The sequence below is a fragment of the Procambarus clarkii genome, chromosome 43 (assembly GCF_040958095.1).
Source record: "Procambarus clarkii isolate CNS0578487 chromosome 43, FALCON_Pclarkii_2.0, whole genome shotgun sequence".
NCBI classification, from domain to species: Eukaryota; Metazoa; Arthropoda; class Malacostraca; order Decapoda; family Cambaridae; genus Procambarus; species Procambarus clarkii.
In genome coordinates, this window is record NC_091192.1 from 31,845,914 (window position 1) to 31,861,544 (window position 15,631).

The following is a 15,631-nucleotide window of genomic DNA, read 5'->3' on the forward strand; positions in this document are numbered from 1 at the left end:
GAGTTATATAATATAAGTACGCTTGCAACAAGATCTAAATACAGTATTTAAACATTCGGCTCCCATAATGAACATGTCCTATGCTCGTGGGGACCCGGGCAAGTGCCCATTGGGCCCATGCGGTAAGACGGCTCTGTGTTAATCAACTGGTGTACAGATTCTGGAGTCTATTAGGCTCTATCAAATTTACATTTGAAACTGTGTATGGAGTCTGGCTTCTTGTTGGTACGAGCAAATTCCCTTGCTCGAAACGCTATGCGTATTAGTGGCTTTAGGTATTGTATGTACTAGCTCTATCTATAAATCCAACAGTATATTTGTAACTCTGCATCTATGTATGTACTTTTCCTGAATAATTTTTTTTATTATTATTATTAATATTATTAGTATTATTATTATAGCAGAGTGCACGAATGAGTCTGCCTCCACCACCAATGTTTATGTGTACATGTGCGTGTTTGTGTATGTACATAGCACCACTTCATCTTAAAAGTAAATTATTAAGTAATTAAATCATAATGTGATGATGAAAATGTATCGCGTAGTGTAATATAATTGTTTAGAGTCAATTGAATATAACAGTATAAATATGAAATTTCCCCATGGCAGAGCCAATGTGTTGCCTGAAATAAGAACAACTACTAAACATAACTGATGTGTGACAATAGGGAGTTAAATACTATAGGAAAGAGCTCTAGGGTATATGGGGATAATATTGTGATGCTCTTTTGTCTGTGAGAAGGTTGGCGTGAGTGTTGTTTGTGGCGTCTATTGGCCGGCAGGGCGCGCTGGTGGGCTACGTGACGTCACTCGGCGCTCCTTCTCTCATCGGCGGCTGGGCTCTGGGTTCGGTGGTCGCCACACTCAACAAAACCAAGGTAATATACCCACACCGTGACCTGTTTCCCCTCCCTGCACACCCGCGCCCCACCCTCTAGTGCCCGCCCACCTCACCCACACCAAGTGAAGCCTCCACACGCTTGGCAAAGTTGGATATTTGGGAGAATTCAAAAGTGACAAGAATAGCAGGGAACAGCAGACGAATACTTTGGCGTCACGTGGAGCTGCGGCAGGAGGCCTACAGGTACCAGGCCGGTGGCGAGGCTGGGAGCACGTGGGGGAGGTGGGTGGACCACGTGGGGTGAGGGGCGGTGGGAGGAGGAGTGTTATGGCGGGAGGAACACATGGTCCACCCGCCACATTGCCTGCCACAGTAACTCTGGCCATTATCACTTGTACCTTCCCCTTGCGCCACTTGATAGAGCTCCGGCTCTATCCCGGATTTCTATCCCGGGCTCGATCCCGGGGGCTCCATCCCCGGGGCTCTATCCCGGGCTCGATCCCCGGGGCTCCATCCCGGGGCTCCATCCCGGGCTCCATCCCGGGCTCCATCTCGGGGCTCTGGACCCCTGCAACACATTATAGACAACTATAAAAGGCCTATTGTTCAATGCGCACCAGAACGGGATAGGCCTCTGGGTGTTTATATGTTTTATAATTTATTATATATTGAGTAGCTTTGTTACAAGTGGTGTTAAGGACGCCTGCAAGAACCTGTGGAGCCGTCAACCTGTATTGTGGCCACTGTGGTTAACATTCTCTTGACTCTGTTTAAATACTTTTATGAATTTATTTCCATTTCCCATATTAGTGCTTATAAATAGGAATATTTGTAATAAAGTTGTGGGGATTTTTTTTTACAAAATTCATTATAAAGAACATTTTAATAATTGAGGGAATTCATTATTTATAAATTAATATAATTCATTATTTGTAATTTGTCTTTGGGAAGTAGACAATGATTTCATAAATGGTATTCCATTGTTAAGGAATCCAATATTAGATGCCAATCAACTCAAAATATATCTGTATCGAGTTAGCTTTATTGTTTGACGAGGCCCACTACCGACCCTCCTGGATGCCACCCACAACAGTTGACCAACTCCAGAATACCTGTCTTAGTGGTGTAGGTAACATGCGTGCTGGGGTCAGACTCGGGACTAATTGTGTGCCGACCACACTGGCCACACCAAGTTGTTCTCTGCCTCAATGTTAGGGAAGGTTGTGTTTGGTGAAGGAAATGGGTTTTGCATAAGTGTAGTGTCCAAGTAGGGAAACCGGTAAGTGGAGTCCCCCAGGACTCTGTCCTGGGACCTCTGTTGTTGAGCATATTTATATTAGTACAGTATATTTATAGTTACCAGGTATTGGGTAGACAATATTGAAACTGCCAAAGCTAAATGCCACAAATTTGCATTCTCAATTCTCCCAACCCAATTTGGGAGTTGTGGTAGTTAGAAATCTGAAGCCAAAAAGATAATTTATAAATTATCAGGGATTGTGATAACTTATAAATAATCAGGGATTGTTTTATTGCTAATGCTTGTAGATTTTCTTAGGCCTCATGCATATTATACAGTTAAGCTCTGGTCACTACTATAGAATAGATGTTTGGTTAAACTCTTCAGGTATAACTCTTATGTATATAGCTTTTCTCTAAATGTAGAGAAAAATGGAGATGGTAAGTTACATGTTAAACCAAATATTAGTTGTTTGTAAATGTGAATTTTAGTTGTCCACAAAACCAAATAATACTCGCCTAGTTGTGCTTGCGGGGGGATTGAGCTTCGGCTCTTTGGTCCTGCCTCATCAGTCAATAAACTGGTGTACAGATTCCTGAGCCTATTGATCTATCATATCTATATTTGAAACTGTATATGGAGTCTGCCTCCACCACATTACTGTCTAATGTAGTCCATTTAACTACCCTGACACTGAAAAATTCTTTCTAATGTCTGTGGCTCATTTGGGTACTGTTTCCACCTGTGTTCCCTTGTTTCTGTTCCACCCATGCTAAATAGTTTTTGTCTACCCTGTCAATTCCTCTTGAGAATTTTGTACGTAGTGATAATGTCTCCCCTTGCTTTTCTGTCTTCCAGAGATGTGAGGTTTAGCTGTTATGGGAAATGTTAAATATTTTGCCAGTTTAGCAACACCATAATATAATTAACTTATTCTCCTAAAATGATATAATTTATGCAACTATTTGATTGAAAGTGCTTACTGTTGGACCCCCTTCCCTCTGAAAATTTTAACTTTGTCCTATTTTTTATAGTCCAAGGGGGAAAAGTATAACTCAATCCTCATTCAAGGGGGGGGGGGGGACATCATTTGGCACTAGACATGTCGATCATTTGCCACATTTGGAAAAACTAGGACCTTAGTAAAAGGATGCTGACCATGTATGGTCAGCATCCTTTTACGATATGGGACCTTTTACGATGTACGATATGGGACCCAGGGTGTCACGGGAGCGCGCGTGAATTCTGAAAAGTGTATACTCTCTTCAACTTTGTCACCTTAATTCTCGTCCTACGAGATTAAATTTTGTATCATTGTGTTCGCAATAGAATTCTCTACAGCACTAAATGCATATAAACTCCAAAAGCCCGGCTAATTACCCGCAGCAAACAAAGTGCGAATGAGTTACCCAGGAGCGCGCAAACGCAATAAAATGTTTTCACTATTTTCACTCTGGTCACCTCAATTTTCGTCCTAGGTCTTTCATTTTGGTCTCAATGGGTTCGCAATAGAATTCTCTAGAGGAACATTAGCATATAAAATAAAAAACCTGGTCACGCTCCAACCGCCGACGAGTTGAAGACGGGCCACGCGTTAGCCGCAAGTGAGCGCTCAGACGCCTTCCAGCTACACTCCCAATTCCCGCCCTTTTCAAGCCTTTCTTTCGCAATTTTCTTCCTGGAAGGGCCTTGTTCATGATCGCTATCCATCGTGGAGTAAGCGTAGATAGTTTCTAAAGCCGCAGTAAGAAATATAGCCACGGAAAATAGTCGAAATGTTCACACGTTTGAGATGCGAGGGGAGGCGACATTGGTCACAACAGTGGAATGAAAATAATGGGTCCACGGCGTGTGCCAAGCCGCTTGAGGGCCACAACAAAGAAAATGGGAAGACATCGGCGCGCATTTTAACACTTTCGCGCGCCCTGGGAAGGTAAAAAAAAAGCGGTATGTGCGCGCGGCGTTTTTGCCGCGTAAGCGTAAAAACAAAAATGTGTATACTCTTTTTACTCTCCTGACCTTAGTTCTCGAGCTACGTATTTCATTTTGGTACCAACGTGTTCGCAATAAATTTCTCTAGAAGAAGATCAGTAAAAAAGTCACGAAACGTATAGGGATACCAGCACCAAATAAATAACTATGAAGATGACTCGCCGTGAGCGCCCAACAGCAACAAAATGTTTTTACTCTTGGGATTGTTATCACCTCCACACTTGTCCTACAGCGTTAATTTTGGTATCAATGGACTCGCAATGAAATTCCCAACATGGTGATATGAATATAAACGTAGACTAATGATTGCGGCCCACCCGCAAGAGTGTGGGAAGTGGTGAAATTGTTACCCGGTATCAGTGACGGGACGACACATGTGCGATACGGCGCTTTGAAAGTTTATACTTATTTCACTCTCCTGACATTATTATTCTATGTACGTCATTCATTTTTGTGTCAATGTGTTCGCAATAGAATGTTCTATGAGCCCGTAGGTAAAAAAGATCAACAAAGCGTAAGATAGAATAGCGCCAAATATAAAACAACGCTGGAACATATCAGCGAGCGTCAAACACACGCGAAATGTTTTTACTTTTGTTATGTTTGTCAAGTTTATACCTGTTGCACAGTTATTTTTGGTTGTACATTGATCGGAATAAAATTCCCTAAACAGACATAGGCATATAATTCATGATATGGGGGAAGAATTACCAGTATAAACGGCTAAAGTCACCCACCTGCAACCCGTTTGGGACACTCGTGCAGACACACGCTACACCCAAAAAAAATCTATGAAGGTTCGAGTCTACTTATGGCAGTTTATGTGATAGTGTTCATTCTGGTATCAAAATACAAAATACATTACCAATATAAACGGCTAAAGTCACCCATCTGCAACCCGTTTGGGACACTCATGCAGACCACGCTACACCCAAAAAAAAATCTATGAAGGTTCGAGTCTACTTATGGCAGTTTATGTGATAGTGTTCATTTTGGTATCAAAATACTCATTTCAGTTTGTAGTTCATGCGATTTTCAGAATCAACTGAATCGCTGGAGGTTCAACATTTGAGTCAGTCATCTGACAAAACCGTCTTGTCAAATGGCAGTGTGCCAGACATCTCGGGTTCTGATTCGGTCGCTGCTTCAGCTTGAGGTGTTGAAGTGAACAAGGGTCGCCTCACACCAGATGGTCCAGGAGTTTGCATCGCGTCAGCATAGGCAGGACCTGTCATCATTTATGTCTGGAGCGTGCCGCAAGTGTTGAGATACTGTTGCTGTTTGAGGCCAATCTTCCGGGTCCCAGCACAATAGGGCCCAATTTGCCACCTCGTGGAACTGTAGCAATGTTAGCTTTTTTTGATCAGTTGTGTTGTATTTGTACAAAACAAAGGCATTATGCAAAGCCATTTGCAGGAAATAAAACGTTATCTTTTAGGTCCACTTGTGAGTTTTCCGGGTAAAATGGTAATACCATTTGATCGAAGTGGTCCACACCTTTCATGAACTTATTGTACCATGCAGCCTAGTGGTGAGAAAGAGAGCCACATGGCGCGCAGTTTGAAACAAACCCAAAGTAAATCGGATTAAAATTGAATTTTATACAAATATTTTTTGAGGACATATATTTGCCCACATCTCGGAAGCGGTGAGGCGAAACAGGACTCCGGGCGGAGTCCTCATACGCAGAAAGTGTTAAAACCAGTCCCCCAAAAATTGAATAAAAACCTGATTTTTGGCGATTATTTAAAGTGGATGACGCAATGCTGCGTCATGCCCGGGCGAAAGTGTTAATTCTCGTCCTAGGTTATTCAATTTTGTATCAATGTGTTTGCAATAGAATGCTCTACAGGACTAAAAAAGCATGTAAACCCCAAAAGCCCGGCTTACCACCCGCAGCAAATAGGAAGAGCGAGTTATCTGGGAGCGTGCAAAAACGATAAAATGTGTACAGTACACTCTTTTCAATTTGGTCACCTCAATTTTCGTACAAAGTTTCTCATTTTGGTATCAATGTGTTTGCAATAGAATTCCCAACAGTAGTATATGCATATAATGTCAAAAACCGTGGCGTGCTCCACCCGCTGACGTGACGAAAGCAGGCCGCGGTTACCCAGAAGAGAGCAGGGAAGCGTGCCAGGCCTTCCATTAGAGCGCGGTAATACTGAAAAGTGTATACTCTTTTCAACTTTGTCATCTCAATTCTTGTCCTAGGTTTTTGAATTTGGTATCAATGTGTTCGCAATAGAATTCTCTACAGGACTAAATGCAAATAGTCCAAAATCACTGCGAGAAAGTGAGAACGTCTTACCTGGGAGCGCGCAAGAGCTCTCTTCACTTCACTCTTCACTTTGGACATCTCGATTCTCGTTCTAGGTCTTTCATTTCGGTATCAGTGTACGCAATAGAATTCCCTACAGGAGTATATGCAAATATAAAGTCCAAAAGCCTGGCATACCACCCATAGCAAACAGAGAAAGTGACAATGTTACCCCAGTGAGCGGTAATAAAGAGCAATAAAAAGGGTATGCTCTTTTGAACTTTGTTACCTCAATTCTGGTCCTAGATCTTTCATTTTGGCATCATTGTATTCGCAATGAAATTCCCTACAGGAGTATATGCATATAATGTCCAAAACCGCGGAGCTCCCTTCCTGCAGCCAAGCCGAAAGCAGGTCAAAAATGTTTTTGTTTTGACACCATACTTCGTCATTAGTGGATATTAACTACAGGGGTACCTCAGTTTAAGAGTTTAATTCGTTCCTGGAGACGGCTCATATTCCGAAAACTCGTATTCCGAAGCTAATTTCCCCATAAGAAATAATGGGAAATGAATTAATCCGTTCCTGACTACCCCAAAAACCCCACATCAAACTAAATTTTTATATCTAATTCATCTAAATAAACCTAGAAAACTATGTTCAAGTTATTACTTACCCTTGCTGAGGACTGCTGTTGGTGTATGGAAGATGTGAAGAGGAGGGAGGAGGAGAGGTGTTACTGTCTGGAAGAGAAGTCTCCTTCCATTATAACATCAGGCAGTGAGGACTTCACTGGTATGCACACTGGCACATTTTTCCTGCATACCACTAGGACTTGCTTGTTTTACTAAGAATCTGTCTAAAGACACTTGTTTTTCCCTAAATTTTAACACTTGTCTGTATTAAGATATCACAGTCATTTAAAAGGTCAATGCAACGGCCTGCAACAACTTTATCTGGGTGAGTTTTTTCAACAAAACTTTGCAGTTCTTCCCATATTTCACACATTTTCTTAATCAAGAAGGGACATCCTCTACTGCCTCTACTCACAACTATTTTCTTAGGTTGAACTTTACCAATGGCTTTCTTGAGACCCATGGCGAGATATATAATGACAACTCTTTTGCTCAAATGGCCAAAAAACCGACAAAAAACTGTAAATCCTTGTGAAGAATTCAGGTGGGATAGTCACTGGGTGCGAGACACTGGTAAACTGAGGCGCGATCGCCGTGCTACCATGCGCTAGTCGGCCTGTACACGTATCAACAAACTCGTGTTCCGAGGTAACCCTCGCCTTCCAAGACACATTTTCCGAGGAAATCCTGCTCGTATTCCGAAAAACTCGCATACAGGGACACTCGTGTTCCGAGGTACCACTGTACTAAAATTTTGACTCCATACTTTGTCATTCGTGGGTAAACATGTTAAGCCACACAGTACGTAACTAGGCGACACGTGAACTGTTTCTCAAACTTGCTGAAACGTTTTCAAATTTTTTGTGTACGATCTACTAGGCAAATGCTCCACCTTTGTCTAAATGATCACCAACGTAACTTGAAAAACAAGAAAATATAAAATTATAAAATTGAATATTGAAAATTTTAGATTTTCAAATCGGCTTCAAAATATAAAATATCACCAGTTGTTCATTTAGTGTTATTCTCTCAGAACAGCATGTGAATTTTATTGTCGTTGTATTAGAATATAAATTTTCAGTATCGTTTACTGTAAAAAAGTCAATATTGCATTTGAAACGTGCCAAATTTAGACAAAAAATGTATGACTCCAAACGTTTAGGGTTCATGAAAAATACGTACAATAGGATTGTAGAACAGACAGCTGTACACACTACTGTAAATGTAAAAATTATGAAAATTGGTATGTAGCTGGATTTTTTAAGCCGACTCATTTGAAATTCTAGTTTGAGATAATTGAAGTTATTAACAATAAGTAAGGTAATGAGTAATTATATAAGTGATAATCCCCTGATCTGGTCCCTAATCATCATCGAAATTTGAGACAGTCCTGCCAGTTGTGACTGATTTATTTGTTGGCCAATTTCATTCTATCTTCACATAGTTAGGGATGGGTATGCACTCTGGGATGTATAGGTTACAACAAAATCAAATAATAAACAGACAAAACTAAAAAAAAAATATGTTTTTGGACATTGGTGAAAGTAAAATATTAACATTGGGCATTGTATTTGATATATAACAAAATAAAGCATAATAACATACTCATTATTATGTATTACTCAGCAATGCTATAAAGGCACCAGCTGCATATCCACTTTGTTGACCCTCCTTACTATTACTATTCTTTTGTGCTGTATTGTATTTCGGTACTGTATTTCATATTTGGACGAATATTTTTTGGGTCCCGGCCCCTTAAGAGCAATTCTTAAATTGGAAAGTGTAGCATAGGAGCCTTGCTACGTGTTCCTCAGATGAGTTTTCTATCTAGAATGATCCCTAGATCTTTATCAGAATTCACCATTTTTTCACATAATTTGTTGGCTCTGCCATAAACCTTTTGATGACATAATGACATCGCTTTAAGGACTGAATGTCAATAATTGATTTTTCTTCGCATATATACATACATATTGCATTGCTTCTTTGCTAAATACATTTGTATCATTGGACCTTAGTTTGATCCAATTCACTATCCCAAAACTTGATTTTGGGATAGTTTATTGGTATAATTAACAATTGGGTATGTATTAAGATTTTCAGTGAAGGGTATTGTAAGTACAGTACTAGTGATTTTGAAAGTGCTAAATATAAAAAAGGGTATTGTAAGTACAGTACTAGTGATTTTGAAAGTGCTAAATATAAAGTCTGGATTTGATGCCATCTTTTGATAATTACTTTTCCTTGCTTTCAGATCAAGATGAATGCAGAGAAATTAGCAAAGCTGCAGCAGCAAGTGCGCATAGGTGGTAAAGGCAGTGCACGAAGGAAGAAGAAGGTTGTCCACCGCTCCTCAGCTACTGATGACAAAAAACTCCAGAATTCACTCAAGAAATTAACGGTCAACAATATTTCTGGTATTGAAGAAGTGAGTAAACTGACCCATTAGTTTTAATGCAATTGTCCTTAAATGCACAGCTGCCTGGAAATAGGATGTAGTGGGGTGACATGTAGGAGCCAGATTGTTTACATATATACTGAGAAATATAGTATTATGACTATGAAGACTTTAGCCCTTCCACCATAAATGTTAGTACAGGGCAATTTCAATTCAGCGAACTGTATGGGACCAACCGGGATTTATTGAGTTGAGGGAATTCATTGCAACTTAAGATGCTAATCACTATGGGTTTAAAAGCTAAAATTTTAATTTCAGCATATCACATAATAGATGACTTTCAGAATACATCTAGAAAGATTCCATCGCATCCAATATATTTCCCCAGCCTTGAAACCTTATTTTCAAAGAAGAAAGCCTATATTTTAGTGAATGCATCTGCTGTTCTGTAACTGGAAATGAAAAGGAACCATTCAATTTGGTTTTAAATATCCTCGATAGCATTTCCAAGAAAGTTTCTTGTAATGTTGAATGCCTCATTAAGAATTAAAAATGTGATTAGAACCATATTATGAAATTTACCATGCATGCCCTAATATTTCCTATCCTATATGGGTCAATTTCACCAGGTGGAATTTTAACTTTTTTTTTTGCACAGAATGCGCGCCACAAATTTAGAGGTCATGCCCCCGGCGTGTGGGCGAGTGCGAGGCAACACCGAAATGTGTATACTCGTTTCAGTTTTCTCACCTTAATTCTCGTGCTATGTCATTCATTTTGGTATTATTGTGTTCGCAATAGAATTCCCTTCAGGTGTATGTGCATATAGTGTCCAAAAGCCTGGCGTAACTCCCCACAGCAAAGCCTAAAGTTACCCGTGAACGAGCACCAATTTGCACACCACGGCCTAATGTGTATACTCGTTCAGTTTGATAACATCAATTACAGTCTTACGTCTCATTTTGGTATCAAATTGTTCGCAATATAAAAGCGCATATTTTAAAGTTAGTCCCATAATAATAGAGCAATAACTAGAATTTTAACAAATATTTTAAGTTTGGACGCTCATCATCACAAAATAATTTTTTTTTTCCAGTGTTCTGACAAATGTTCATGTTACAACGTTCATTTTGGTATCAAATTGTTCGCAAGCAAAAGGCGCGCATTTTAAAACTAGTTCCATAATATTAGCATAATACATAGAATTTTTTAAAAATTTTTAAATTTGGCCCAAAAACGTATTTATATTCTTCCAGGTGTTTTGACAGTTTTAGGTTACATCTTTCATTATGGTATCAAATTGTGCGCAATTTAAAGGAGCTCATTTTGAAACTATCCCATAGTCGATCGGATAAAAACTGAATTTTATACAAATATTTTGTTGTTTGACTCATTTTGGTCAAATCCTCGGTCTCGAGAGGAAAATTGGTGACTCGTTTTAGGCGCCACGAAAGTGTCACCCTATCATTATGGGCAACTTTCCCACCAATCTGTGAACTCAGGCCCAACATGCTAAGCAAATCTGCACATCTTTTGCTAAACTCTTATTCATTGAATCAGGTAAGTAAATAAGGCTTGGAAAGTGTGCGTTGAATTTGGAGATTCGCTAAAACGAGATTCTTTCTGAACTGTCAGTTGGATCATACCTAATTATTTCAAGAATGGAACTGTAACTAGGAAATCTAATATGTCCTAGGGATAAATATGCAATTCTAGGCCTAATATATGCTATTTTAGGCATAATTTAGCACATGGGTTGATCTAGGCCTAGGATTTGTTTTAGGATTTTTTCATGCCCTCTACAAAATTATTAGTACATAATGTTGTGAACATTGTTGGCTGCAACAGTTTATTTTTACTATTACAACTTAAAAATTTCTATAAAGTATGACTTTTGGAGGATAGATTGCATTATAAAGAATCTCAACCCAAGAGAATGGTGGAAGTTGGATAACTGCCTGTAACCAATAACAAGTATGCACTAATAAAACCAGATCTATAAGCTAGGTAGCATTGTCTGATCATATATTTGTGCTTTTTAGTTTTGGCCGACTCGCTAACCACCTGGTTATAACTTTTATTAAATATCTTAATAGGCAAAATAGCTTTGAATACTCATCAATCATAGTTTTGAAAAATTAACACTACTTGTTCTTTAAATATTTTTAAATGGGCTAGTTACTTAGGACATAAAGATCAGGTGGATTAAAATTATTATTTCTGGCTTCATGAGGCTTACTCTTGGGCTTGTCTTCAATTTATTCACCCAGTAGTATGTATTTTGTATTTTTATATTTTGTAACTTGTATTTTGAGCTAATTAAGATGTGGTGGCGTTGTGGTATCTCCAAGTCGCATTGTTGTGCCTTGGTCGAAATATTAACGCTAGATTAAACTACCCCCAGCTCTGCATCGTTGGAGTTCACCTTATATGCTGTCCTCCTGGTATATGCTGGGTACAATATTGATATAACATTGTATATTTGTGCTTTAAGATGTAAACTTAAAGCTGTTGCTGATTGGTTCATCAGTTTAAATATAATATTACTTGCAATAGCAATATTTTAAGCTCTTATTTCCTTGAATGTATAGGAGGATTTTTATGTTCTACATGTTGAAGGATGCTCAGTAAGACATGGTAATACATGGTGACCCTGTTGTTAGGTGTCCCCACTCCCTAGGAGTGCCACAGTCTTCTCGAGCTCTTGATCTCTCCTCTCCTAATCTGCCTTTATTTGTGTATCTGTGGTTTACATTTTAATGTATGGAAACCGGTATTCTGAATTTTCATAGTCTATTTTTAGTTCTATATAGTGTGATAACCTTGTATAAAATGCTGCTTGCAAAGACCATTGTGAAAGTCTTTAGGCTTTGTGAATAATTTTGGTTTGAATAATTTAATTATGAAGATGATTATAAAAATGTTCCATAAAAGTAATAACTAATTTTTTTTTGTTCATAGGTGAACATGATTAAAGATGATGGCTCTGTGATACACTTCAACAATCCCAAGGTTCAGGCATCTCTCAATGCCAATACATTTGCTGTATCTGGTCATGCAGAAAGCAAACAGATTACCGAGATGTTGCCAGGCATCTTGAATCACCTTGGAGCTGAAGGGTTTAATCAGCTTAAGCGGCTTGCTTCATCTGTTAGTGCCGGTATGTTGGAGGAAATATATTAATTTATCATGGACAAAATAGCCGTTATGTTGAACGAAGTGTATTAATTTATCGTGGACAAAATAGGCTGTTTCAAAATTAGTACTCTACCAGGAAATATTGATGTTGTATGCTGGTTGGATCCTATATTATGGCCTTAATATTTTATCAGATGCTTCACACACTTGTAATTTCATTCTAGATTAGTATAACAGTTAAAAGTAGAATAGTGTAACCAGCATGCCAAGAGATCGGCCACCCATTTCTGAGGTAAGCCACTCGGTTGTTCCCTAAAACATAGATCTTCCTGACCTCAGGACAGCTTTAATGTTTATTTTGGGCAAGTTCAGTCTGCTCTTTGCAGGCCCTCAGGCACCGTGATAAATTTTGACTATCCTTACTGGGTTGTCAGTAATGCTAAGGATACACTAAATTCAATCCAGTGATGGAAAACATTAAAAAATGTTCTTATCAGTAATTGTAATAATGTGAATGCAGATGGTCTTAATACCAGGGGGAACTACTTGTCTCATCATTTCAGTAACAGAAAGGAAACTTCAAAGAATTTCCTTTCATTCTTTCTACAAGGGCTTTCAAATTATCAGAAGTGAGAATGAATGTGAGAGTAACACTGCCAGAAATTGCCTTGGTCATGAGGAAATAGTGTATGTAGGTGGCTAAATTACAAATGTACATCATAGTCATGGTTAACAGGATAAGGGGATAGTAGTAGTAGTTATATTTAATTTCCCAGTTTACAGGTGATAAAACAATTTGTATTCTAAGCAGTGTTAGTAGTGGTGGCGTTGTGGTATCTCCAAGTCACATTGTTGTGCCTTGGTCGAAATATTAACGCTAGATTAAACTGCCCCCAGCTCTGCATCGTTGGAGTTCACCTTATATGCTGTCCTCCTGGTATATGCTGGGTACAATATTTATATGCACTCAATAATTTTATACCAATTTATATCAAAATAATTTTATAGAAATAACCAAACAGCTACATCAGGATAATGTCTTTCAGTATGTCATACGTAGGTTCCTCATACTAAGCGCAGTATTAAACTTTGCTTTTAATTTCTTAGGATCAGGAATCTTACCCTGCATTATTTTTCATTTGATTGGAACTACACGTTTTCTTTTGCTTCAGGATAATATTGTCACTTCAGTTTGTAGAGATTATTTAATTTCCAGGAAATGTAACGGCCAGTGGGATTGACGAGGATGACGACGATGTACCCGAACTTGTCGAGGACTTTGAAGCTGCAAGCAAGACAGAAACAGGTGAGTTAGTGATCATATTAATGCCAGTAGGATAGTTAAAAATTTATTATGGGACATAACTTAAGTGGATATTGCTATACATGTAAATGGCTCACTTTAGATGGAACTTCCAATTTGGATTTATGAGTGTATATTGTACCTGTAAATGTTACATGGCAAATTGGACATTTTGGTGAATATTTATATTAAATTATTTATTAAGTTTTTAGTTTAATGGATTTAGAAACCTTACAAGATACGGTATTGACAACGTTTGTCAAATTGGAATCGTTGACTTTGTTTTACGAGCAGAAGGTCATTGTAAAGATTTTCTTTGTTTCTCATGCCATGGGCTTTCTTGAACAACTGGTTTGATCTTATTGATAGGGAAACAATAAAGAAAGGATAGCCATCTTATAGGTAATGTTTTACATTGAAGTGTTACAAAGTGTTCTCAAATAGGGAAGAAGCCTTGGGAGGGGGGTCTTAAAAAAAAAAAATACGTCATACATAATCCAGTCTCACCCAGCATTAACATCCTGTACACATTCCATAACAAGATTGAATATCCAGTTACAATGGTATTGCCTTAAATAGCAGCATTGTTTAACAAGTACCATTTATATGTTGACCGATGCTTGTTTGGGTGTGATAATTATTATTCCCATACCTAAGATTGTAGATTATAGGTATGCAGGCACTTTACTTAATATTAAATTGTAAATCTTTGTATAACCATTCAACTTGCTTGGGTGTTTTCAAGAGTGCCCCTGTACAGGCAGAATTTTGTTGTTCCCTTGTTGGTCCATTTGATTGAACTCTTGCAACAGTTACATTAGTAAGTTTATTACTGGATAAGTCTTCAGTGAATCTTTTCTCCATTCCCAGTACTGTTTTTTGTCCACAATTTTTCCCCCCTCATATGTAGACCTGTCTTGTATGGGCCAATTGGTCTTCTGAGGTTTCCTTAATTCTAATGTTATGTTTGATAAGAGCAATCTTCATCCTAATCACATGCTTTTTCTTGCTCATGTTTAAGGCCAGCCCTCTTATCTCTCGCTCTTGGCACTGAACAGTGGCAGCCACATTGTTTTTGCTATTGGGGCTTACTGGTGATCAGCTTTGGGAGACCTTTTATTTATTTTGGAGCTCAATTTGAGAAAATACTTCCCTATTGGTTGATAATCAGTAAGCCAGCAATTACTGCTTGTTATCCTGCATAATTTGGCTAATCCAGTAATAATAATCCCTAACATAGTTTTGAGTCATAACAGTAATGCTGTATATTTAAAAGAAACTTCTAATTAAAACATGCATGGTGTTCCTCATATTTTTTAATGACCATTAATTTATTCCATAAACTTATGCCAGAAAGTGTAACTTTTTAATATAACTTATTTTATTTTAGTTTTTTCACTGCATTTCAGATATCTTGGTAAAACTTAAAGAATATCTTCATTTTGGTATGTGTGAATCCTTTTCATTTTTTTTTTTTTTTGGTTTATGTATGTCATGGGTTCATGTGCTGTTTAAATTTAAGCATTGTAGGCTTCTGATGCTTTTTTGAGAAGTTCTACTGTCACGTATTTTTATCAAAATTGTAATGCACTTTCCTAATAGTTTTAAATTTGGTACACATGCCTTGTCAATTAATCATTATGTAACAAATACATACATTTTTTTGTCACTGGGTAGTGTTACCATCTAATTCCTTATGCCTTCCAAGTATAGAAAATGGCTGCTATTCCCTTCACACTTTGATAGCTTAGGGAAGATGTCTTAAAGGTTACTTGAAGGCTACCAACTCCTTAACTAGAGCTGTGACATTAACACTTGATAAGG

General features: G+C 38.3%; 1 protein-coding gene across 4 annotated transcripts in view; it reads left to right on the top strand.

The window, feature by feature from the left end:
* The first annotated feature begins 722 nt into the window (after positions 1–722).
* The window catches only part of LOC123755917 (neurofilament heavy polypeptide), a 34,800-nt gene continuing 19,891 nt past the window's right edge, over positions 723–15,631 (top strand). For 3 of the 4 annotated variants that reach the window (XM_069300196.1, XM_045738866.2, XM_045738868.2), the window contains exons 1-4: positions 723–878; positions 9,223–9,396; positions 12,328–12,526; positions 13,721–13,810. In XM_069300196.1, coding sequence (XP_069156297.1) covers positions 9,229–9,396; positions 12,328–12,526; positions 13,721–13,810 — 457 coding nt within the window. In that variant the 5' untranslated portion in view covers positions 723–878; positions 9,223–9,228. Of the gene's footprint in view, positions 879–937; positions 1,085–9,222; positions 9,397–12,327; positions 12,527–13,720; positions 13,811–15,631 lie in introns of those variants that run through there. The other variant, XM_069300197.1, reaches the window with a different exon arrangement.